We start from the raw sequence: 27,010 nt of genomic DNA, 5'->3' as shown, positions 1-27,010 counted from the left end.
GAGTTTTCACAGAAATTCAAAAGAAGAAAAAAAAACGGAGGAAATAGTTGAATTTGACAAAGATAAATGGAGACAGATATATTTACTATCATTCATAATTATTTATTATGGATACAAACTTACAATGGTCTCAGTTTAGAATTAATCAACACATTTTGACAACTAACACGTGTTTATATAAGATTCGTCTGGATGATAGTCCATTTTGCTTCCATTGTAAAACTGAATTTAAACCATTGTTCATGCACTTTGGGATTATAAAGAAGTACAGTTTTTTAAAACAAATGTGTTATTGATTCCATTTGCTTTCAATAAGGAATCGTTTCATCTTTGGTTTATAGGATAAAAAAATAAAGTGTGTGTAATTTAATAACTGTAATCTTGAAACTATATATATATACAAGGCCAGAAGTCTTCAAACTACGTTGTCCATTTCTGCCCTAAATAACCTACTAACAGATTTGTATACCATTCAAAAATACACAACTGTTGGTAAAGGTGAAAATGATCTCCTGAACTTGAAAGAACGATGAAAGAAAATGGGAAAGATTATTAGAAATCACATAATTAAAAGATAAAAGTTATATAGCTAGCCTTGTCTAGTCCCGGATGTTTTTATATTTAATGTATGTATGATTTTTTATCATGATATAATTAATATGAAAAATCGATCTTCATTTTTCCTTAGACACTTTCTTTCTCTGTCCTTTCCTCTAGCTTTTCTAATTTATAACTGTCTTCTTTCTCTTTTTAGAAATAGTACAAAGCACTATTTTTCAACTCTTGAAATTATGATTCTGTTTTGCTTTAGTTATATGTATAAGCGTATAAATATATGCTAAGATATAAGATTTTTGTACTGCTGTAAAAATTATTTAAAAAGATACAAAAAACATATCTGTACATTTCTATTAAAATATTTTGTCCTTCAGAGTGATAGTATTACTTCTAACACCAAGATGATGTTTCCAAACCTAGTTACTGGTACCAGTATCATTACACTTTGTCCATGCCACAGCAGTCCAGTGTTGATACCTGAAGTTAGCAATTAGAACAAAGCTAATATAAGCATCCTTTTGTACACATTGCAATTAATACTTTATCATAAAAGAGTTGTAGGATTGGATGAAATAGCAGTGCAATGTTCATGGCATACGCCATATCACATCAGTAATGCAAACAAATTGATGGGCATAATTTATTTTTAAAATATTGATATGAAAATTATCAAAATGTATTATCAGAGGTCAGTTCCTTTATGGATAGCAATTCAGACAATGTCAATATTTACATGTATACATAATACAAAACAAAACTTTACAGAAGTTCAAGCAAGCAAGAGTTAAGATTCTCACTGTTAATGTAATGCTATATTTATCAAACTTCTTTCCAGGGGTTTCAAGATTATAGGGGCTAATTGATCTTGACATTCAAAACATGATGTATAAGCCTCGCAGACTCAAACCTCAAACAGTTAAAAAAAAAAAGATAATAATAATATTACAATTCCTTTTCTATACATATGTTACTTCTAAGATATATTTTCTTTATTTTTAATTAATTTTGTTGCAAAAGTTGCAAAATCTGTTCAGGATGTGTACATGGTCTAAGGAATGTCTGTCGACCATCTGAGGCTGATGTTTAAAATCACAGCTTAATTACTAATTATGGCTCCTCATAATCTAATACAACTCAACCGGAATCCATATTTTCATTAATTTTCTTCGTTATTTCAACTATCATTTTCTGAATGAAATCGCAACTAAAATAAACTAGTTGTAGATTAATTTTGCCAGAATTTAAGAAAAAGATATGCAGGGACCAAACATTAAAGACTGTAACACCAAGGATCTGTATAAGGCAGGAGCCACTTTTTTCATGTTATATTGTACATTTCTAATCACCTTGAACTCATATGACCCCCTTTATTATGTAAAAGTATCATGATATTATCCATACTCTGTCTGAAGGAGGCCGGTAGGTACTGATACTAATACAATGTTATTTGTCCTTTCCATACAAAAATGCGTTTTTGTGAATTCACTACGTGCGTATCAAAATTTAAACCGATATCTCTTACAGTAGTTGATAAATCATAAAGAATATATCGAGTATCCTAAAAAATAGAGGTTAACCCCTTATATTCCAACCACTCCTTCCTACGCATCGTGACGTCGATGTTGGGAAAACAAGTCCTATCTCCCTCATTAAGGACCTGTGGTTAAGATACAAAAGAAACGATGACTTTTATCATTTTTCCTGCACGAGTTCTACACAACGACAAAATCGGCGTTCAGCAGGTCTAGATTGATATATATATATATAGATAGATTCCTAGGCGTGGTGCGACCTGTAATTACATGCATCTAGTCTATAAATCGTCAATTATTCAGGGTAGTGACTACGATTACTGACGTACGATATCCAAGATGAGGGACCGCTCAAGATTCGATAGTTTTCTTTTTCTAGTGTCATGTCTACTTGACCGACGGATGGTTGTTTTTCGCTGTGCTTTCACATTCTGCTGAAAAACAAAAGTTCACAAGATCAGTAAAATAAACGTATTATATTCTTATAAGTCTGGCTCTGTTTATATTCATTTTCATCCTGAAACTTCGTCTGACATTTTCGGAATACATCTGTTACGTACAAAAATTGTACGTAACGTTGCATTTCATGGTGACTGAAGACATCTGTATTTCAACACTTGATTAATAATGTGTTTCAGTTTCAACATTTAAATAAAAAAAAATAAAAAGTAACCTGATGCATAAAATACATGGTCAGTGTCTTGAAATTGAAGTTACAATTTGATTATGGACAGTATATTCTCTGTGTAAAAAGTTTTATATATTATTTCAAACATTCAACGCATTTGTTTAGTGGGCATTTAATTTAATGACAATAAGATATTGAGCTGTACTGAGGGATGATTAAAGGCAAACTGGTGTTTGATTCATTCTGTTAATCTCCTATGTGATATTATCAGAACAATACTGGCTGAAAATTCACCCTTCAGCAATGTTAGTTTGGCTCGTGAAATGAAAATTACGGGTAGTATATTTTTAAATCTTAACTTCTGCATTTGTATATAGACAAGGAAAACTAGAACACTGCTCTGTAATATTATCATACAAATCCGGAACATTACATTATAAACGGCTTTACAAAAAAATACCTATATTCAGTAAAAGAAAGACTTCGGAAAAATACAACGGATGATAACTCGAAATCGCTCATAACACTTGCATGACTTTTTTGGGAACACCTGACTCGATGTCACACCAAGAGGATACCCCATTCGTGATATAGAGATTGAATCGAATTCGAAAACCACGACAAGGATACTTGTACAATGTCCCAGTGTGGACAGATCATCTAATTCCGTCAAGATGAACTCAGATAAGTTTGTAGTCACTACGGTTATTACCATACAAATATCATTTTCTATTTATCAATCTATTTTGAATTATCTATTTTATTCTATTTTTAAAAATCTTTTTGTTAATTTTTATCTATTTCATTTTATTTCTTTATTCATTTATTTTGGGTGGGTGTGAGGGGACGGGGTAGTATTTAACATTTGGTGAAAATTACACCTCTCTATCGAACGCAAGCCAAAAAGTCTCTAATACACACTGCAGATCTATGTTTGGTTTTGTTTTTTTACCATCCTACAAATGTACACCATAATAAAATATTCATAATCAGTACCGAGCATAAAAAAAAACTAAAAAAAAAGTATTTTTGTCATTTCCGGACTTATGTGACCGCTACCTGTCCTTTGCACCAGTTTAGTATTCAGTATTGAGGTCGGCGAAGTTCACAAGTTGATCGCTTACCTTTGCGATGTAAGATGGTTTGACATATCCCCACGTTTATACCAAATGCTTGTTTTGATCGCATGGATTGATTAAGGTAAGTTTGCATAAAACAGCATTTGAATACAGCTTATTTATGATGATCACAATTGATGTAGGGAGGCGGCTTGTATATGTAGTACGGATGACGGATTCACCATACACACATGGCACAATATACTAATTGACAAGTCAATGTGTGTTACATACACTTCGTTGTTACAAAAATAGTGCGTGTTAACATTCATGTATGGCTGACATTATTCGCGTAATATCTATGTAAATAGATGCTTCAGCATGCATATACATATCCGTCACATTAAACCAAGTTGTATGTAACAGGGGGGATAATTCTGTCACTTTGACCATTTTAAACTCTATTCAATGTATACATTTTTATCACTAGAACACATTGTACCGTCGTAATACTATACAAGGACTAAATGCTCAAACATTATGTCCACGTAGATTAGCAGATTAATTTCTGAAATTATTAGCTTTGAATCGTCAACTTTAATTAAATTTATCTTCCTTTTGCCCTCGTATTGCCTTCGTTATCACAAGTCCTTTTTCCCTGGATTTCTAACTGTGGTGTAGTATTTATTGTTAATTATCAAGTATTTGCATGATTTTAGACTCTATATTAGTGTAACATATATTCAAACATTAATCTTTATATTTCACAGCCCACTCCTCACTTCCCAACGTCTATGGAGCGATAAAATGAGTTATCAGATTGCATTCAAAATTTTTCCTCAGAGTTTGTAGCATCTTGTTGTTGAATATTATATTAAGTCGTTAAAGACTATGGGGAGGTTTATCCATAACTAGGGAGGAATAGGGTCGGGTGTGGTGGGAGAGTGTTTTGTGGTCAGTAACTATCATTATCTCATTGACAAATAATCCATTTTCTGTGGCGATATCAAGTAAGAGGTGTTTTAGGCTCAAAAGCATGCCATGTGAATTCGTTTTTGTAAACGTGGTTCACACTCGAGAAATTGATATTATCTGCTTGATTGACCAATGTTTAAATGATGGGTGTCGTCGATGAAATAGAAGACGCTTATTTTTTCCGGAACACCAGGTCTCAGTATTACCTTGTATTAATGGTGTAAATCTTTCTTCTGTTCATATTTTATCCTCGGATCACCATTATCAGTAGGTTTGGAAATTTGTAAATAATTCGGGAATTTTATACTGTTTCTGTACGACTTTTAAGAAACACTGTCTTCGTTACACCCAGAGCTGCAAAAGTTTATTGTATATTCTGAAACGCTATGAACAGAAAAAAATTAAAAGTATCATTTTAACTTGTAGTTGGGACCTTCAGACTTTCCTAAATATGACGCTTTTATCAAGACTGTCACAGAAAGGTACGTTTTCTTCTTAGGATATTATTGAAGTTATAATTATATTTCAGGAATATCATGTTTTGGACTGAGAAATAGCATTTAAGAATTGTTGTGTTTTAAAGTGTACACTGAGAGTAATTTTATATTTAGATATAATGTTAAGAATGCCGTAAAAATAATAATAATGAAAACCCCGTCAAAATCCGTCGCCCCAGTGTCGAGTTATTAAAGCTCAAAGTTGTCGATTTTCACCTGTCCGCCCAGACCTAATCAGCCGAATCGTCCTTTCCGCGGAATCGAGGCTCGTCTACTCGTGACGTCATAAGTTCAACAGAAATGGCAGTCAACATGACTGACAGTGACAACGACACCGCAACTGAGAGCGATTTGAGCATGAGTTTTGAGGAGTCTGATTATGGTGTGAATGATATGTCTGAAGACGGAATAGTCCTATTTGAACTGGAATTACAAGACGATGTATCCAGTGAGGAGGAAAATGACCCTTCGAAAAGTGACGATCGCTTGGGCAACATAGATTGGCACGTACTTCACTGGGTCTCACCAGTAGTCGTGAAAGTAGTCGAACAGTGAATCGTCGTTTCAAAGAAACAAAATAAAATTGGGTGTGGTTTTGGACTAATTTTACTATCTTCAAGTCTCGATCAACAATTTCTGACGTCGGGAAATCGCGTTTGTGCAAGACTATGCATACATTCACGAGGTGTCGGGAATTTTCTTAAAGAAGTTTCGTCCGAGGGGAATTTTTCTTTCCAGGGAATTTTCGTAGCACTATGGATATATATAGATAGCGTGTCAGCAACCAATTATAACACCCTCCGCTGTGTTAATAATAAAAATTGGATGTTTCAGAAGTTTAAACAATTATTTGACTGGTTTTTACCCTAGCACTGGTACGCGTCTGTTGTTAGTCGACAGGCGTGTCGCCTCACAGGTGTCACAATTGTTTTTTCCAGCCACAGAGGTGCTAATTACCTAACCAGGCACAGGTGTGATCATGAGTTTAGATGACATCTCTACACTGTGAACTGTGTTTTCAAATCAAGATTGGTGATCTTATTGTTATTTTTACGATCGCAAAATTAATAACTAAACAACATCGTCTTCTGGAAGATCGAAAAACCAAATACACCTTATACAAACAACATACACACATAACCTTTTCTATAAATTCTAATAATTCTATTCTATACTATATAATAGTAGTATGAAAATTCTCAAAATTCCCGTGACCCATTCACGACTAGGCCTTCTCCGAGTATTAGGCATTCACGATTACGAAGGAGTAATATTCCTATGACCGCCTAAGTCATAGACTAGCCTATCAATTTAAAATGTTTAGTTGTAGAATTAATAACAAAATATCAACCTAACAAATATACTTTTGTTTAATCAACAATCAGTTTTATTTATCGACGTCATGCATCGACACCCTATCCGTGTTAGTGTTAGGACAACCATACACACCGCTTCCCTCCTCGATAGGAAGCCATTTTAGCGGATTTAAGCGCTAATTCACCTACCCCTCGTTCACTACCTTAGATATTGCGAAGATGTGAAGTACTTTCACGTAAATAAACAAAGAAATTACCACGGAAAATCCCAAAATAGATCACAATCACATGTAGCACAGTAAAGACAATATGGCTGCATCAACAAAAGCGTTGAACTTATGACGTCACAGGTTTGGGTGCCCGAAAACGAGGTCAACGCCTCTCAGCCAAAGGTGTGTTTTTCAGAAAAGTCGCAGTTTCTCAGTAACGGAACATTCCACGGCATTCGCGTTTTCGGCATAGTGTATTTTATGTGCAGAACTATTTTTCAAGGTCAACATAGCTGACCTCTCAGGGTACACTTTAAGTAACAGAAATGTTTCACATGAGTCGCAGTCTAGCCCATCGTTAAATGTTTGTTCCGAAACGAAACTTACATATTATGCAAAATGTAATATCAAACTGTACGGAAAAAGGTGCGTCAACGAATCGGCACTCACATAATTCTCTTCCTCTTAAAAACTGTAAAGCCGGCTTAGACATGTTATCAAAATGATCTTTTACAAATCATACAGGCAGATTCTTAAGAATATTGCACACATACAAGAGTGTCTGCCAGACAAGTGACAAATGGACGCGTCTCACACATGCACGTGCGCATTGTGTGAGAATTTCAGCGGTGCCTAATGAGGTACAGGTGGACGACAGGTTTGCAGTGCACGTGCAGGGATTGAATCAGGGTGACGATATCACAATCCAGGCCAACATATGTGATGGTGGGGATGTCCTATTCACGTCGACAGGATGTTTTAGAGCCAATGAACATGGATGTGTTGACATCAGTGAACAGGAAAGTTTGGCTGGGAATTATAAAGGTAAGTTAAATGTGATTTCGTTGCCAGTCTGAATCGATGGTGATACATTCGAAATCACAATGATTGATAACGAACAAAAATAAGGAGCTGTAATTACTATAAGGAATGAAACTGCCAAAATTACTCTGCACACCATCACATGACATGTAATATACTATATTTTTCCGTTGAACAGAACAATATTTCTCGTTAATTTTTGTATGTCAGTGAGTAGGTAAAACATTTCTTGGTTACTTTTTCTCTGATTCATTGGCTTATGAATGTCACTCTTTTAAGGTGTTGACGCCATGGGTCTTATGTGGAGTATGGAGCAGGCTCCGGGAAATAGACCAGGGTTACGTCCGGGTAAGAAGGACGTGTCCACTCCAGAAATTATCAGTCTGAACGTGTTCAGTGGACATCACACTACAGAGGACATTGCACAGAAAGCCCCGCAGCTTTTGGCAACTACCATTCTCGAGCGATTGTACAAGGCGAGGGATGTCAAAATGATAGATGTCGCGCAAGGCTCTCTGCGGGGCCGTCTGTTCATTCCTCCAGGTACTCACCCCTGACTGTCACTAAAATTGTTATCGATCTCATTGATCTGGATCTATTTCTTGAATCTTGATGTTATGGGGTCTGTCGTTTGTGGTAACTTGAGTAAAACACATTTTATTGTTTTTTTTTTGTTTTGTTTTTTTGTATTTCCGAATGGTTCCTAAATGGTGGACTTTGCATACATATTTATGGCCAAATCCATTCCTGAATGAGTTGGTAGGTCCTTTACGTTTAGTATAAATATATACATATGTCGATGGACATGTGTGAAACCAAGTTTATGTCTCAAATTGTGTGTATTCTAGGTGTCTATTATTCATACCTATACATACTACCATTTCCAAATTGTGACATGTTTTGTATGCCCCTGAAACTGTGGTGTGTATTATAGGTCCCGGCCCATTTCCTGGTGTGATCGACATGTACGGCACTGCGGGGGGTCTCATTGATACAAGGGCGGCATTGCTGGCATCGAGAGGGTTTGTAACTCTGGCCTTGGCATTCTTTGGTTACCAGGACCTACCTAAATCGTTTTGGGAACTCGACCTAACATACTTTAAGGTGAATTTTATCTCGTCGTTCCGTTAATTTCTCATTTTAAAATGTCATTTTTTTTGTTTATTTAATTAATTATCGTATTTATCATTTTCATTCGCTTAATTTTGATAATGTGTAAATTGATTTCCTACTACAACAGTTTAGAACAAGTTCACACTTGGAGGTTTACGGTTTATGTCAGATTAAAGTGAATCATGTTTAATCGAGGTTTGATCTGTATCGGAGAACATTACAAAACTCTACGTACAGTAAAGGCCCGCATTCTGCGGGGGGTGGGGCTGTCTAAAATGATAACGAGGTAGCACGTATTGTTCTAAGATAAATTAGTTAGGCCCTTAGTGGAACCTTTTTCCATTTGTTTATATGGCATGATCCGTATATTCATGGAATTATTTTCTATGTGTTGTAAACAATGTCTTCAAAGGATATTTCTGCACGTTTCACCTAATACCATAACATACAACATTAGAATTCTCTGATGAAAATATCCCTGGTACAAAAACATGATGATGCATACTTCCCACTTACGACGTTCCGATTGTGCTTACGTTTTGAACTTTATTACGTAGATATGTGTTTGTTTGCCATTTTATCTTCAACATTCATTTAATTGACAACATGTCCTTGATGTTTCAGGAAGCTGTTAATTTTCTCAGCACTCACCCAAGCGTTATTCCAAACGGTATTGGTATACTAGGACTGTCCAAGGGGGGAGAATTAGCTCAATTAATAGCAATCCATTGTCCACAGGTACTTATATGTGTCAGTATGCATTCATTACCAACTTTATACGTATTTCTGGTCACGTTGTCACGTATTTTCCTAGTCATTTGTGTACATTAAATGCAGAACATTGATGTCTGTGTGAACGTTACTATCACTACTACAAAATTACATTTGTATATCTGTGTGTACTTTACCATCACTACTACAAAGTTATATCTGTGAACGGTAACATCAGTATTGTCTACCTTTATTTCCCCGTTTAATTTATCAAATTTAACACAGATTTAACCTATGTAGCTCACTTATCTGACAGGTGCGTGCTCTCATCAGTATCAACGGTGTACCTTGTCTCTCTATCTCCGCTATGAAGAATGGTTGTGAAACAATGGAACCGGATGCCCCGTGAGTTATCAAGTATACAGAAGCTGTTGGCTGCTGCTCTGGATTGAACTGTTGCAATACTAATGACCTTTGTAGATATACTTTTATATACCACTAAATTTCCTTTGTGAAAGTCCGTCAGGTCAACGTGTCGTGATGTTGTAACAGAGCATCAAGTAAGGGCAACGGAAATATCAGAAAAGACCACCGTCCTAGTTCACGAATAGATTTTAATTCTAAGTTATAAATTTTCCTGAAAACTTGGCATGTTGTTGAAGGGAGTATACTTAGTCTTTGATGTACTAGTTATGACACAGATGGACAACATGCAAATGATGTACTGTAAAAGTATGTATATGTATCCACTTACTTACAATACTTTATATTGTAAATGGTGAGCTATGTCGGTAAACAAATCAGTACGCATCTCCATTAGATCTATCACATGTTTCTATCGCCATAATGTTCTTTATTACAGACGGCATTGTCTGAAATGAAGTCACTATGTTAAGCACAAGTTATAGTTCTCCGTATATCAATGACACATTTCTCTTCCAGATTGGATTCTTCTAAATTTGTATTTACCGATGAGAATTATGTAATATTTAAAAACTGCGTCGTACCAAAGGAAAACGCCCATTTTTTCCCGGTAAGATAGAAACTTAATTCCATTTGTGTTCAGTTGTTTTCTAAATAGTAAGTGTAATAATGTTCCTATTGATTTATTGAGTTAATCTAATTGCCTTCTGTTATCTAACCTTTAAAGATAAATACTGTTTATAGTTCATCATCTTGCTGGTCAACGGCTTTGATCGGTCGTATTCATGTACTCAACACCATTTTGGTCTTGATGACGTTCAGGTGTGGCAGCGAGATGTGGCATTCCTAAATATGTGTGGCTCAGATGATCAACTTACAGACTACCGACTGCAGCAGCGACAGTACGAAGACTTCCCAGAGGACCATAAACACAAAATGGAGTTGGTTGTGTACAAAGGAACTGGACATATGATCGAGCCGCCCTACACACCTGTCACTAGTCTTTCCTATCATAAAGTTTTTCGTAAGTGTTCTATAATTCGCTGTCATGAAATTATATTCAAATACTGTGAGAAACAACTTTCGGTAATGTATCTTTTTGAAAGAGTGATTTTGAAAGGTATTTCACTCATGTATCAACTGTTATTGTTTACATTCCCCATAATTACCCTAGGAAATCACAATACTTGAGTAGAAAAATATTCACTTAACTTTTTAAAAATCTTTCTTTTTTGTTTAATTTTTTTTATCATATCGAATTTATAATCAGAGTTCAGGAAATCCTGCTTTAAGATGTATCGACAAGTCTCGTCTAAACGTTATACAAGATGCATAAATATATCGTATAGTCATCGACTTGCGGGAAGAAAACGGTGACACGATTTCAGATTTCGACAATGCAAAGTACATATACATGTGATGGTATACTTAACATAAGTTAACAAGCCTCACTTTGTTTGGGGTTAACGCATTACTTTGGGTGTTCCTCTACATAATTTCTTCAGTCGACTAGTAGGTTTCAATTGTTAAGGTCCTTAGCATTCAGCTTCATATGTACATGTGTATATAATGCGTTATTTGGCTTTGTTTATCTAATTCTGAATTTGTATTGAAATGTGCTTTTTTTTGACAATTACACTTCGAACAGTCCATGTGGAAATTACAACCGGTTTAACAAGTTGTACGTATTTTATGTCCAGAGATATCCACACCTACTTTCTTTCATAAGAGGGGCTGAAACAATGATGTCTGCACTTCCTTTGATTAAATGATTGCCAGATATCGTCTCGGGACATCTCTCAGATTGTACAAAAGACACACATTTAAAGTTAGACGCAGTAGAATCAAACAATGAATTAAATTGCATCATAAAGCTTTCCCGTCCGTCCAGGACTTGTCAGTGATGCTATGGACTTACATTTTGAAGCCTGGGAGGTTACTCAGGAAAATCCGAAGTGATCAAAAGAAAAGAGAAAATCAAGACGGGGAGGTGCACGAACCCTATAAATAAATACAATTTGTAACTTTCATATATCAGATAAATTTAGAACAACGTAAAGTATATGTATATTCTGAAATAAAATTTCATTAATTGTGATAGTTTATAATTTATCTATTAACTAGAGTCTGAAACATTCTTTTGTCAGTTTATAATTTATGTATTGGCTTGATTCTGAAACGTTCCTATGATAGGTTGTAATTTATCGATTGGCTAGAGTCTGAAACATTCCTGTGATAGTTTATAATTTATCTATTGGCTAGAGTCTAAAACATTCCTTTGTCAATTTATGATTTATCTATTGGCTAGAGTCTGAAACATTCCTTTGTCAGTTTATAATTTATCTATTGGCTAGAGTCTGAAACATTCCTGTGATAGTTTATAATTTATCTATTGGCTAGAGTCTGAAACATTCCTTTGTCAATTTAAAATTTATCTATTGGCTTGAGTCTGAAACATTCCTTTGTCAGTTTATAATTTATCTATTGGCTAGAGTCTGAAACATTCCTGTGATAGTTTATAATTTATCTATTGGCTAGAGTCTGAAACATTCCTTTGTCAATTTATAATTTATCTATTGGCTAGAGTCTGAAACATTCCTTTGTCAGTTTATAATTTATCTATTGGCTAGAGTCTGAAACATTCCTGTGATAGTTTATAATTTATCTATTGGCTAGAGTCTGAAACATTCCTTTGTCAGTTTATAATTTATCTATTGGCTAGAGTCAGAAACATTCCTTTGTCAGTTTATAATTTATCTATTGGCTAGAGTCTGAAACATTCCTTTGTCAGTTTATAATTTATCTATTGACTAGAGTCTGAAACATTCCTTTGTTAGTTTATAATTTATCTATTGGCTAGAGTCTGAAACATTCCTGTGATAGTTTATAATTTATCTATTGGCTAGAGTCTGAAACATTCCTTTGTCAGTTTATAATTTATCTATTGGCTAGAGTCTGAAACATTCCTGTGATAGTTTATAATTTATCTATTGGCTAGAGTCTGAAACATTCCTGTGATAGTTTATAATTTATCTATTGGCTAGAGTCTGAAACATTCCTGTGATAGTTTATAATTTATCTATTGGCTAGAGTCTGAAACATTCCTTTGTCAGTTTATAATTTATCTATTGGCTAGAGTCTGAAACATTCCTTTGTCAGTTTATAATTTATCTATTGGCTAGAGTCTGAAACATTCCTTTGTCAGTTTATAATTTATCTATTGGCTAGAGTCTGAAACATTCCTTTGTCAGTTTATAATTTATCTATTGGCTAGAGTCTGAAACATTCCTGTGATAGTTTATAATTTATCTATTGGCTAGAGTCTGAAACATTCTGTGTCAATCATTGCATTAATACCCTCCACGTAATAAGTGTTTTACCGTTAAACTTATGAACTGATTTACATTCGGTATTTATCTAGGTATGACATTCGTTATCGGTGGTGTGCGAGAGCAGCATGCACGTGCCCAAGAAGATGCATGGAAAAGAATACAAACATTCTTCCGAACACACCTTAAACCTTGATCATGTATGTGTCGACAAGGCTTACACAAATCAACATGGTATGTTACACGGAGCTTCCATAAATCAACCAGTCACAATAGTATGTTATAAGTAGCTATACTGTGAGATTCCTGGATTCTCTAGCGACCTTTCCTGATTTGTCATCAACAAACCCAAATGATGAATTAATGCATTAACCAAAAACATTTACAGTTAGAAATTCATAATTCATTTCAACTTAAATTGATGGCAACGAGTCCACCCTTTGATTGGTCGTTTTTTGAACGAATAGAAGATACACCATGTTGCTCGGTTGACCAACCACTGTCGTAGGCCCATGCCAATGCGCCCGAGTAGCCGTGATTATATGCGTATTGATATTGTTGTTGTGAAGTCATTCCACCCCCTTTCTTCTGGTTAAACTCCGCAATAACCACGGGTTTGTCGACACCAAATTCACTGAGGCTGTGCTGTAAAACGGAAGTAGTGCACATACAAGTGCAGGAGCTAGAAGGTCCGCATGAATGGCAGCACCCCAAGGATAACAACATAAGGATTTCAAGACGGACTGAATAAGGTGGTTGAGTTCATTTGTGAAGATATGAAACCAATACTTAATTTATGCATAATGTTCTTAGAAAACAGCAAATAATTTTCACGACAGATAAACAATCATATTGAGAAATATTGAAAAAATAGGGATAAGGTTATGCTACTTTTAATTGAACATCGGGAAAATGCTGTTATATAGGGACATTGCCCATGAATGTATACTGATATGATTTTATATGTAATTTTAATTAATATTATAAGCGTAACATCAACACTGGGGAGTCTATCTACTGATATGTCCTGATAAAAATGTGCCAACAAATCACAGAAACTGACGTATTCCGAAGAACCTACCTGGAAAGGAGATTGTCCATCGTAGTGACCGTTAAATGCGTACGTATGAAAGGAGTAGAATGTCAGTGTTCCCTGAAGTGAGAAAACCATAGTTAAACAACCAATTATGCCATTAAATATATACAGTGTACTAAGATGTATTTTGTTCATTTTTGTTAATAAAACGCAATATGAAATTTCTCGTGAGTTGACCATGTTTACAGTAAAAAGTAATAACCAATTTGTTTGTAACCTCGGTTGTTTTTATGTCCACGTCAATTTTATGAGGGATTGGATGTATGTCCGTCACGTTCCGTTTCGAATCGATGTCATATGTTGATAACCTCTCAACGTATTTTGTCCATATCCTCCCCCATTGTATCTTACAATTACGGTCTACACCTTGTTGTATTAAGATGGTAATCGGTTAAAGTTAAGGCTCAGAGCTCATGTTTGTCAATTTGTACAAATTCACCAATTATACTTCCATGCATTGGAGCAGGGTATACAAACGTTTTATATTTACCAGCCCTGATTCACACTCTCAAGGCAAAACGTTAAATGTTTACGAATATGTTTCGAGACCGCAATAGTCATTCCCATATTAATATGCATACTGTGATTACAGAAATCTCAATTAATGTTTAACCTGGTACATAATGTCTCGTATAAAATGTCAGAGCACGTGCTCTTGCGGTTTCCTTCAGATCCCCACGACGTATTTGCTTTTGACTCATAACCAGCATTCATTTTTCATCTCTTCATTGTTCTAGGACATTGACTGTTGACATGTTTTACGATTTACAATGCACACATGAAGACTGTCTTTTTCGCCAGCTGTCACAAAATAAATTGAATGTACCAACCAGTTATCATCCACTTACTAGCTGTTTTCCGCCAGCTTTCTTCAGACACTCGTCTTTGTACAAGTTGTGGAATCCGAAATTATCGGTGTTAGATTTAGGGTTCCAGGCACCGACAGTGACCATAGCGTGAGGATCGGCACTCTTGATGGCGGCTGCCTGCCAGTTGATGAACCTGTATGTCAGAGTATGATAGACTTATCTTAAAACGATTCCACAAGCATTATTACAACACTAGAAGAATCCTTTCTAAAGTACACTTTCATGTCAATTGGAAAATTACCATGATTTGTCACATAGGATGTAATTCAGCAAATAAATAGGGTTTTTGGTATGTTGAATAAACTAATCGAAACAATAATACTGCAAAGCATACATGATGAGTGTAATTTGTTACCACTTCAACTGAAACTTATCCAGGATGTTCGAAGAAATGCAGTCATAGGCCGTATTGGTAAACCATACCATATAACTTCATATCAGTAGGGACTTTAATCCTAACAATATACCCTAACATTAAACTATTGTTTTCCACTATATAAACATACTTGGCAAGTTCTTGGGCGGTGTACAATTTACCGGCCCATCCGGGACCCTGATTGTTCAATGGTCGGGTGTCGAAACACGGATCAGCGCTGTACACGTTCGCTTTGAGTTCGCCTTCGGGTTCGTTCATAATGTCCCATCCACCAAGAGCCGGTTCGTCCTTGAGCGCCTGCACCATTGGAATGAGCGCGTGGTCAATGTAGGACTGAAGCTTGGATTGATCCTTGATTAGTCCATCTAAACGGTAGTGGTAGTTTTGGTTGACAGCCGCATTCCAAAGCGTAGGGAAGATCAGGATGTTGTAGCGCCTCGCGGCTTGGAGATATTCTCTCATGTCACTGATGAACGTGCCGTCCCGATCTAATCCTGTCACTCGACCGCTGCTGTCGAACTGTGGTGATGTTTCCCCCTCAATATGTATCCACGTTCCTGTTTATTACCGAAGCAATAGTAAGTGATGAATGCACTAATCTCAGTTTTTTTCCATCATTTCATGTAGTCACACGTGACATCAGATTGAAGACAACTATAACAAATTTGCTTTGAAACCACATGTTCTCTTTACAATGGATACGTAATACAAAATGCCGCAAGCCTATAACAATATTTTGATGTATTGATAGAACTAGATTTGTATAATAATTCCCCGTATAATGATTTCCATTTAATATAATTACAAAATTAGGAAATATAATGAAGATGTCATTAATTAACTACTTCATAGAATCCGATGACTCAACACCTATTAAAACCCTATTTATTTAGAAAATTAAATCACCATGACCAATCAAGATTCATTTTAGTCTCTGCCATCAAAGGGATTTTAATCATACTAGATAATGCAGTAATTTTACAACTAGATGTCCATTCCGGTGCTAGTATGCTTGACCATGCAATTGTTATGTCAATATGCCTGCGATATGATTCTTTCAGTTTACAATAATCCTTGTAACATTGCTCAGAAATTAAAATGAGCTGAATGCTGAAAGCCAACAATTATTCACATGGTTTCATCGCCATCAACACAGATGAAACCTACTTATAGAGTTTCCTCCAGCCTGGTGCACTTGTTGCAGGGCCTGTTCGAACTTTGTCTTCCTCGAGGCGTACTGGTGGTTTCCAAAATCATAGGCATATGACACCCATGGCTGGTTTGTACCGGACAAAAAGATTCGATGACCATCCATCATAAGGTGGGTCCCTTGTACGTACAGTTTGTGCGTGCCGGAACTGTGCGTGTGACCTGGGGAGAAGAGATTTATACAGTGTCAACAAAGAACAGCAGACGTTTGAAAGAATTATGGAGTTCTGAGTTATCTTTCTAACATTGATTAAGATTTTATTTAATTAATTTAATTTTATTTATTTATTTTATTTCCGTGTCACACATTTTTACACAATATATACAATTTCTTTAAAATATATTCCCTCATAGTAAAAATGCCCACCCATTAATTGGCTTATGAGACACGATTATATACATAAAATATACAGTTATACTTAAAACGGTTATCCATTATTTAAAAGTGACCGCCTTCTCCTCATCGCTAAGAATACATAGTTTCCAAGGTTAAGCCAGTGAATTGATCTCTCGAAATGTCAGACCGAAGAGTAAATAAAAAATTAAAGTATGAATGTGAATGATCTTCACACAATTTAAAGAAGACAGTCCTACGTCGAAAACCAATTCTCAAACAAGGAAATGGAACACCAACATGATTTACGTGTTTGAGATAGAGTCAATGGCTCTGATGTGAAAAATCTCAAACTTTATTACATTCCTATGACCCACATACACATAATAAAAAACACTATTATTTACTTGGCGGGTTTGTAACAACAGGTGTTGGTGAAGTCATGTGTGAAGTCCCTGACATCTTGCACACAAAGTTGGAGAGATCGTAGTGAGCCACACACATCTTGTCACTCCACAGACCATTCGGATAGTTAGAGTCGTGTAGGGGCATCAAGGCACATCCTTCCTCGTTGTTGTAATTGTCAGGCTCGCCTGGGAAAAACCCAGATAATTACATAAGTAGCGATATGTATCGTCCGTATATTTTGTTTCAGTAAATGCATTACTCTAAATATAGGCGTAAGCTTCAATGTGTGTGTGTGTGTGTGTGTGTGTGTGTGTGAGAGAGAGAGAGAGAGAGAGAGTGTGTGTGTGTGTAAGCTTTAATCCCAGCTTACTTTATAGTGTGTCTACTCGAAACAAAGATAGGCGATTCCTCACCGGAGTGGAAGTTGTTGTAGGTAAAGGCCGATCCATCTGTCCAGCGGAAGTGTCCAGTCGATTCTTTTTCTAGCCCAATCCAGCAGTATCGACCGGAATCTGTCAACATTTGATAAAACATTTAGATTCTAACTGGAGACTTTCATCGTGTCTGAACAAGGTTATGACTAATAATAAGTATAATTAATAGACCGGTGTACTTTGGTAATTTTCAAAAATCATTTGTCAGTTTTATGTCATGGTCATCACACGTATACGTACGCTGTCGACAGAGGTTGTACACATGCTGGTTCTCCGCGGCCGAGTGGATGGACACTAGATGACCACCATGGGTCTGACAGTAGTGTTCGGCGTCGTAGAACGACTTCTTCTGGGTCACCAACTGATAAGTCACACCTGATAAAGTGTGATAAGGAACGAGATTAGGAACTTTTAATGTTAAGATCATATTGGCAAGGAAATCAACAGAAAAAATTAGTTGTACTCGCTATGTATTCTATCATGCTCTCAAATTATCAAATTTTTTTAAAACTTATGGAAATGAAAGAACTTAAAAAAACTAGTCACGTGTAACCCTTATCTACACATCGTATAGTGATAATATTCCGATCATGATTTCGAAAACAGGCTTTACCGTTTATAGAAGTATTGTGATCTCACCCAGAACGTCTCCAACTAGTACAGCTAACACCCCAACAGTCAACCACTTGTCCATCGTCCTGAAGATGGGATACATTATGTAGGTCCAATCGTAAATTAGATAATAATAATTGATGTTCAGAGAATGAATGTCAAAACAGCAAACCCGTTAGGAGCCTTAGCGGCAGAAGTAGATGGGGAAACCACATACGTCTGAACAAGGTCTTTTACCAGGATATCATAAACCAATTACAAATGAAATAACACACAAACGAGCATTATAACAGTACATTTATTACAAGAGCTCGTTGCTAAAGATGTCACTTTGAAAGCAAGATAGAAAATACTGACATATCAACACAATTTTACTTTAAACCCCCACTCGATGAAACTTTGGCTAAATATGAATAAAAAAGAGATAGAAACCACAATAAAAGTACAAGGACAATAAGACTAGGTCTTTCGTTATGGTAAACGTCTTCGCGGTCAATCCAAACGAGAACAAAGTCAGCGGAACCACCAGGCATACTGACGAGCATCAAACAGTTCAACTTCGTCTCAGATCAGCATGTTCATATTGCTAGTTATCTACATCTTGCACCAAAATCGTGACTATATTTGAAACAAGCCCCCGAATTTCGAATTGGCTTTGACACACGTAAACACTTTAGGTCATAGTGCCTTCTCAATGCAATACCTACATCTGTACTTGATTAATGGTAGTTTTGACCCCCATCAATTTACAGCGTAACACACTGTTACTGGACAAGCAGTATTTTCCCTCGCGTTTCTAATCGAGTTTAAAGATTTATATCATTAGTACGCATGCGCTAACACTAGCAATCAAATAACAGATCATTCCAATTCATGCCTCCATGTATTTTGAGGGGCAAATATCTGTTTGATCCGAGTTTTAGGTTCAGAGGTACTATTACTATGACAAAATCACCGCATATGTAATGTGGCTATATCATGAGATGAAACAAACCCTAAAAGATTGTTTAAAAAAATCCATCGAAGATGACATGCATCAGAAAATATTTCGTTACAAGCACTTGTTTTTTTAATTTTTTAATTGATATATTGAGTAGTAACTGGATATTGAATCTAACTGGACCAGAGTTGTAAGAAATTCGGTGACAACACCGGAAGAAAGTTTAGTTTTGCAAGGGGATTGTACTAAGCAGCATGCAACGTATCCAAACAGCGGATTTAATGCAATCGTCTGATGCGAACGTAAATCTGACGAACAACTGCTGAAGTCAGGTAGAAGAGACATAATAGGAGATTCAAGACAGGTCAGAAAATAGTATTTCCAGTGAAAATTTAACAAGTTGTGTTGCATCTAAGATTTTCTATAAATAAGATTGACTCTGGCGCGCTGAAACAGGAAGTCGTTCAAGGTATTATGATACTTGACCAATATGTCGCCGCGGACGTAAATTATATGTAAATTTGGTTGTTTTATAAAAATAATGAGGGCGAACACCAGGTCCGGTTCCAGATGTTTATTAGGTTAAACCCTAAAGACCCCCAACAATGGGTCAAGGGTCCTAAAGTAACATAGGGCTCATTATGATCGTAGACAATTGACTGATATCATTGGGATCGTAGATGATTAAATTTACGGGACAAGGTGTTCATAATCTGGACGGAGGTTTCAATCGTCCGTAATGGTCAATGTCCCCTTTGTCCACTGAAAACCCGCCAAATACAGACAAAGACCAAAGAACGAAAACGAGACAATAACTGGACATAAGTAGACACACTACGTCACACGGGCAAACTAAACATATAGACGCAACATATATACATACATTTATAACGATCACAGACGACGCGGAAATCCAAACGGCGCGACGCTAGACAACGGCGGCCAAAATTACCTAAAACTTAACCCTATTACATATACGATAACAAACTGCTTTTATTTCTAATGTTAAATAGTAGTAAATTAAACAAAATGTTATGTTATGTTCATATGTATGACCTATAGAGCCATTATTCTATGAAGATTATTGCACGAAGTGTAACTGTATAGAATCTGCCTTACCTGTTTGTCACTCAACGTTATACACTTGTGAAGAGCTACTGAACCTTTACAAGGATTAAGACTTTACATAACCTTTCTCCCGTGCCGGCAATATTCTTATCAGTAAACGCATTTTCTTTAAGTGACACATACAGTACGAAGCTTTCTCTTAATACCTGTCGTATTTCTCACATTCAGGACCCTAACGCTGAATTCATGTTTGAAGATTAGCCTCTATTTTAAGTGCTTAATTATGTTTCTCATTACCATAGCTTCCTGTATATACTTCGCGAGCAAGAAAATTCATCATGAATTTAAACGCGTGCTTGCGACACCATCATAATTATATTTTTGTGTTTTTATCATATCTATAGCACATCAATATACAGCCTACCCATGTGTTTTTAATATGCAGGAGTGAGTTTTTTCATATCAACGTAAATAATGTCAAAACCGGAATTTAGAAACCGGTCTCAATATTTGCTTTAATTTTAGAGTATCCTTGACCTTTACTCCTTAACGCAGAGGTAAACATGGGATAAAATCTATCGCACCGGTGGGTACATTTTGTACCAAGATCTGTTGAAGTACTTGAGAATAGCAGGTCTGCAGGTAAGATATTTTCACTTTAATAGTTTGTCATGCGATTTGAATTCCATGGGATGACTAACCATAACATATAGCCATCCGGTATCCTTGTGTTTTTTACCAGAGTTACCCCTCTTTGTACTGCCTTGCCAATGGTCTCGTTCCTCTGTAACAAAAGTTTGGTAAATGAGAACAAACCTGTAATTTTATTGCCTGACCAGGTGAAGGTCTTGATGTTTGTACAAAAGACAAAAATACGTAAATCATTCACCATTCAATACGACTTTAGCGTAGGACACAATAGAAGAAAACAATGAATAAAAAGTACATCGTCAGTCGGATGAAAAAGCTCTAAACAAAGTTTAGAAGGCGACAGAGGAAAAAAAATCATCGAAAAATGTCGAAACAGATGAAGGAGGGTAATGTCTAAACATAAGAAAGAATTTCACTGGACCCCTAGGATTGAGGACGTGCAAGGTGTTACGGGAGATTTATTAAAGTGTTAAATTGCTACACCATTTGCGTAGTCACGTTAGCAAATGAGATATATATTCATAACAACAAAACCTACCGGGCATACGAACGAATATATCTACAACATCATACCAGCGGATCTAACAAATGATTGTTGCGTTGTACGTAAAACTCACGGTAAGTGGATGATGTGGAAGACACTAAAAAGGGTCTGTCGTGTCCTATTTTCCTTTTCTGATGGGTGCTTGTATATGAAAACAGGAAAATCCCAACATTTGAACGTTATCATGATCCAAACTCAAATTCAATAAAACTAGGGTAAAATATGAACAAAAGAAAGATTCACACGTAGACTCATGAAAAAGTATCAGGAGAAAAAGGCCTGGGGTTTCCGGAAGATCAAGCATCTTCACTTTCATCGACGACACCTGTCATTCCAAACAAGTACTAGTGAGAACAAGGTATACAACAGCGGAACCAACAGGCAAACTAACGAACATCAAATACGTCAAGCTTAATATCGTACAAACAAAAAAATATCTATGACGACCGTAAAACTTGCCCTTATATTCATCAACCTGCATCTCTTGAGACTGTGTTTCTGTCAGGGGATCGTTGCTATCCAGAAATGGAAAATTCACAATAGAGGAATTGAAATCATCAAGCTTGTCATACAGCTGTATATCTGTACAATGGACAGGTCTCCTGTCATTTAAAGACATCATTCATGTAACGTGAAGTAAAAATGAGAGACTTGACAAAGTCTTTGTTACTAGATTGGTACTCATGCTTAAAGGAAACAAAAACACATAATCTTAGAGAGAAATTACAGTTAGTTTCTATTGAAATACAGTTTGTCGAAATTTAACGAATACATTCTCAACAATTATTTGTAACACCACAATCATATGAGCACGAGCTTCCGGAGAACACCATTCAGAGCACCTATAACAGAGGTAATTGGTTTTCATCGTTCTGCAAAGGATTGGCATGTAAACTCTGACTCACTAAGACATCAGTCTACCGAATTAATTCAGCTACTTTCTGTCAGGGATGGATTTTCTCTATATATTACAGGTAATTTGAAGTCGACATGGCAAAAAATGTTACCCTATCAGCTTTCCCCAATGAGGTTTTGGTGGACGACAGATTCACTGTCCGTGTGACAGGACTGGGTTCGAATCAGAGGGCAACTATCCGTTCTGTGGTCAGGGAGGGCAGTATGGCTTTCAGTGCGTGCGGTTGTTATATGGCAGATAATGATGGCTGTATCGACGTGTGTGTCCAGCCGTCCGTATCAGGTACTTACACCGGTGAGTAGACTATATTGTACAATGAAGAATAATTTCCTTTAATCTTAAACAGTCATAAGAAATAGTCTGGTGTTTTGTGAGGTATCGTTGGTTTTGTACACTATTGACATTTTGATCAAGCTATGTACTCGATTGTAATGATTTTAGGCGTTGATCAGATGGGACTAGTGTGGAGTCTACAGCCGATACCTGGTCAGAGACCAGGGCTACGTCTCTTTAAGAAGGACGTTACCACCGCACAAACGATTAAGTTTGAAGTCTTCACAGAGCATCGCGCTTTTGATCATCTTCACGAAATTTCTATTCCACCGCTGTCCACGACTGAAGTGCTGCGGTGGTACAAAGGCAAGAACGTAAAGAGAGTTCCGGTGGAGGTAGGAAATATACGGGGCGTGCTGTTTATACCGCCAGGTAAGGGCAAGTTAGGCCGAAATAAAGTCTTCTACGAATCTTTCCTCTCCAGTTATTTCGCAATTTGTCCTCCTTACTAACGGTTTTTAATGGATGTATGTGGATACGTCTTCATAGAAGTTTTAACCTATCTGTGTCTAATATTGTGAGCTTAAACAGTTGAGCCCTTTCATCAGTTAAAAGCGGTTTGAATTTTTACGTAGGTAAAGGCCAATTTCCCGGAGTGATGGACCTGTTCGGCTCAGCGGGTGGGCTTATTGAATACCGTGCTTCCCTTTTGGCCTCTCGTGGGTTCGTCGTGTTATCACTGGCATACTTCGGATACAAAGACCTGCCCGAGTCGCTTTTTAGCATCTTGAGCATCGACTATTTTAAGGTAACTTGAGGTATATTTGCTCTCGAAATTTTGGACCAATTCAGAGCAAGTGATAAGAATGTAAGAAGAGTTTTTGATAGTGATCATACTAACAATTGAATTGAACATGTATTCAGTGTATCTAACATTAGTTCATCAACATCATTTGCCGATAGAAAACTGCGTGTGCTTATATGCACTGTTGAATATCACAAACATGTAAAAATGTCGGCGAAGTTGAATGTTCCTGTCGACAGTCGACATCTGATACAAGTCACGATAACTTCAGCAATATGGAATACCTGGAATATGAAATAAAGTAACTTTGAGCACATTGTTACCAATTAGTGTGTAAAGCATGTCATTTATAGTAATATCTTGGAAATATATTAAAAAGTAAAGGTTGTAGTCTGACCTATATCGAAACGAAACGCACATTCAAGTTTTATTTTTTGTTTTTTTGTTTTTTGTTTTTTGTTTTGTTAACAGCTTAAATATTACTTTATAGAAACAACAAGAAAATGCCAACATAATCCAAACTCAAATTTGATAAAATCATTCCAAATTATGAACATAAGAAAGATTTATATTTATATGTTGTGCCACAATTAGTCCTAATTATGAAGACATTTCTTCGTATTTATTTTGTTATTTCTCACAAGTCGACAATACAGCTCTGGTGTGGTCAGTCAGTGCCAAGTCGACGCAGCCTTAAAATGAAGGGGGCACAGGTAGATAATGTTAGGATTAGATAAAAAATTACATCACTGCTCGCTGAAGCTACTCCACTCGGTCTTCTTTCCACTGCATGCATTAAACATCCTTGACATGAATAACACTAAATAGTATTTGGAAGTTTGTAGTATCACATTAATACATGGGTTGATATGCATGGTACATAACATGATATTTTCTATATTTATTTAGGAAGGCGTCCATTATCTAAACAGTCACCCTAGTGTTCAGCCTGGTGGAGTAGGGATTCTTGGTGTATCTAAAGGGGCTGAAATAGCGCAGCTGGTAGCTCTACATTCTCCACTGGTAAGTCAACTGATCAAATCAATCAACTGATCGATCGATTAATATATTAATGTTTAATTACATTCTTGCAATTACAGTAGTTTGGAGGCAACAATAAAGATGCAAATCAGCAGAAACATTAAATGTATAACACATTTATATACAATATGGACATATTTTGATTGGATATAAGACCCATGATATGACGCATAATATTACGTAGTCACGTAAGATAATATAACAAAATATAGAAGCAAAGCATCTAAAAAAATTGCTAGTGAAGTACCCTTGATTATCACTCTGTAGGTAAGTATGATGAGCGGTCTATTGGTTTAACTTCGTGCCACATAGATTGTAATCGATCCTGTCTTTACATGGCCGCTTGTGCCTTACAGACTGACGCCATTAAATGTATTTCATGTAATGCACTGTATGTCCATTTGCGTTGTCATATTTACAGAGATGTTGTCGCTTTCGTCTCTTTCTGTTCTCAGTTTCCTGGCAGATTGTTGAAAATAATCATCACTGGTTTTGTGTTTTTCCTGTGTGATGGAGTACAGTTTTCCGATGAGTTGTATTGTGTTGCCAGCCTTTCGGTCTTTTATATTTTGTACAACTACAACTATTCTATACAACTATGTACTAGCAGTGTTATCAGTCTTTCAGCCTTTGTTGTTTTTAATGAAGTAAAATTATTTCTTAAACTGTAAGATACTGTCAGTCGCTGGGTCTCTGCTGTTGTGAACCTTTCAGTCTTTGCTGTTTGTTAAGGAGTACAATTAGCCAATGAACTATATGCAGTGTTATCAGCGTTTCGCTCTTCGTTCTTTGTAATTAAATAACTCCATAAAATACCAATATTTCAACGTAAACATAATTCTCAAATTCAATATAACTGTGGCAAAATAGGAACAAAAGAAAGATTTGCATAGAGAATCCTGAAAATTATAAGGAGATTAAAACTCGTCTTCATCGACAACACCGGCCATGTAAATTTTGACCAATCCAAGTAAGTAATGCCCATTCTCAAATGAGAACAAGGTAATCAACAGGCAAACCAAGGCACATCAAACACGCCCAGGTTCTCATCACACCAAGAAACAGAATAATGGCGTTATTATTTCGTAAACTGTTGTGGTACTATATAAACTTTCCGGTCCGGCTGGTTTTGATAGAGCGCAATTATTCCAATGAACTGTATGTATTATCCAAGTATATAAAAAGAATTTGATTTCCTTTTGGCTGCATATATCTATCACGCGGGTAAGTCGGAAGCTCTCTATCAGCTTAGAATTCAATGTTAAAGCTATTGATCTGTTTTGACGAAAGTCTGAAAATATCGCCAGTAGGTAGACTAAACTACCTTCTATGCATAACCCTTATTAATATGAGGTTAGTGGCAGTCTTAAAACCGTGTCGCACAGGTCACAACTCGCATCACTTTAACTTGAACACCGAACTGTTCTACAAAGGTCTAACAAGTACGACTCTAATTTCTAATTGTATATCAGGTGAAGGCAGTGGTCAGCATCAATGGTATCCCATACGTCACACTACGACCGTACAGTCATGGCGATGACGTCATTCCAGTCGTAAACAACTAAGTAAAATATGTTTTAGTTCAAATAGATTCCGTTATGAAACAAAGGAAAGTATTGGGCACAAATTACTGGAATATCAACATCCCTTATATTTAAATAATCATGTAAAATATACAAAATAACAATGCAATACTTTGCAATGCGTTAGTATAGATCACCCATCCTTGTAAACATTTGCCGTTTCTGATTCCACCAGACATATTCTCCCTCATTGACTGGCATTAGATAAAGAATCACATAACGTACAAATCATGATATCACTAAATGAGTGTATCACCTTTCTGTAAATACAAGTTCCAAATTCATGTCTGTTGAAAAACTAGCTTCTAACGTATTATCATGTACATTCATTGTTAATCGGCATAATTACTACATTTATGTTGAGTTACCTAAAACAGTGAAAACAGTGATCTTGCGAAAGTAGCGGTTACATGTACATGAATATTTTGTTAGCAAAACAAGAAGGAATCAATATCACAAGAAATGGAAAAACGTATACAATTCCACGAACATATAAATAGCAAATTCGTGTAAAATTGTGTATGCCATTTCATGTCCATTTCGTCATTCCATGCACTAAGGATTTGCATTAGAATATATATCTACAAAATATTTGTATTGTCATTGTGGCCTGTACATAGTGCCAAATACGATCTCCTTTACTATGATGACTGAAATCGTATTTGTACAAGCCACACCAC

General features: G+C 36.2%; 3 protein-coding genes across 3 annotated transcripts; 2 read left to right on the top strand and 1 right to left on the bottom strand.

Annotated features, from left to right (window-relative positions):
* Positions 1–3,833: 3,833 nt before the first annotated feature.
* On the top strand, positions 3,834–14,431 carry LOC132560902 (acyl-coenzyme A thioesterase 5-like). Its single transcript, XM_060225606.1, has 10 exons — positions 3,834–3,918; positions 5,178–5,233; positions 7,299–7,598; positions 7,875–8,138; positions 8,530–8,699; positions 9,333–9,446; positions 9,736–9,824; positions 10,362–10,452; positions 10,665–10,866; positions 13,264–14,431. The coding sequence occupies exons 2-10, from the start codon at positions 5,203–5,205 to the stop codon at positions 13,365–13,367; spliced, it is 1,365 nt and encodes a 454-aa protein (XP_060081589.1). The 5' UTR covers positions 3,834–3,918; positions 5,178–5,202; the 3' UTR covers positions 13,368–14,431.
* LOC132560926 (mannan endo-1,4-beta-mannosidase-like) lies at positions 13,580–18,591 on the bottom strand. Its single transcript, XM_060225631.1, has 9 exons — positions 18,537–18,591; positions 18,138–18,272; positions 17,877–17,975; positions 17,463–17,648; positions 16,680–16,883; positions 15,643–16,069; positions 15,116–15,269; positions 14,253–14,324; positions 13,580–13,816 (listed from the first exon to the last, which is right to left on the bottom strand). Exons 1-9 carry the CDS (start codon positions 18,589–18,591, stop codon positions 13,580–13,582), a joined length of 1,569 nt encoding a protein of 522 aa, XP_060081614.1.
* Positions 18,592–21,075: 2,484 nt separating this feature from the next.
* LOC132560925 (acyl-coenzyme A amino acid N-acyltransferase 1-like) lies at positions 21,076–26,312 on the top strand. The gene is made up of 6 exons (XM_060225630.1): positions 21,076–21,159; positions 22,687–22,922; positions 23,070–23,333; positions 23,537–23,709; positions 24,616–24,729; positions 26,220–26,312. The coding sequence occupies exons 2-6, from the start codon at positions 22,703–22,705 to the stop codon at positions 26,310–26,312; spliced, it is 864 nt and encodes a 287-aa protein (XP_060081613.1). The 5' UTR covers positions 21,076–21,159; positions 22,687–22,702.
* The last annotated feature ends 698 nt before the right edge of the window (positions 26,313–27,010 follow it).

This window comes from Ylistrum balloti, unplaced genomic scaffold (genome assembly GCF_031769215.1).
Source record: "Ylistrum balloti isolate Yb309-2 unplaced genomic scaffold, AGI_CSIRO_Ybal_v1 Utg371130, whole genome shotgun sequence".
NCBI classification, from domain to species: domain Eukaryota; kingdom Metazoa; phylum Mollusca; class Bivalvia; order Pectinida; family Pectinidae; genus Ylistrum; species Ylistrum balloti.
This window is presented reverse-complemented; position numbering and strand designations above follow the sequence as displayed.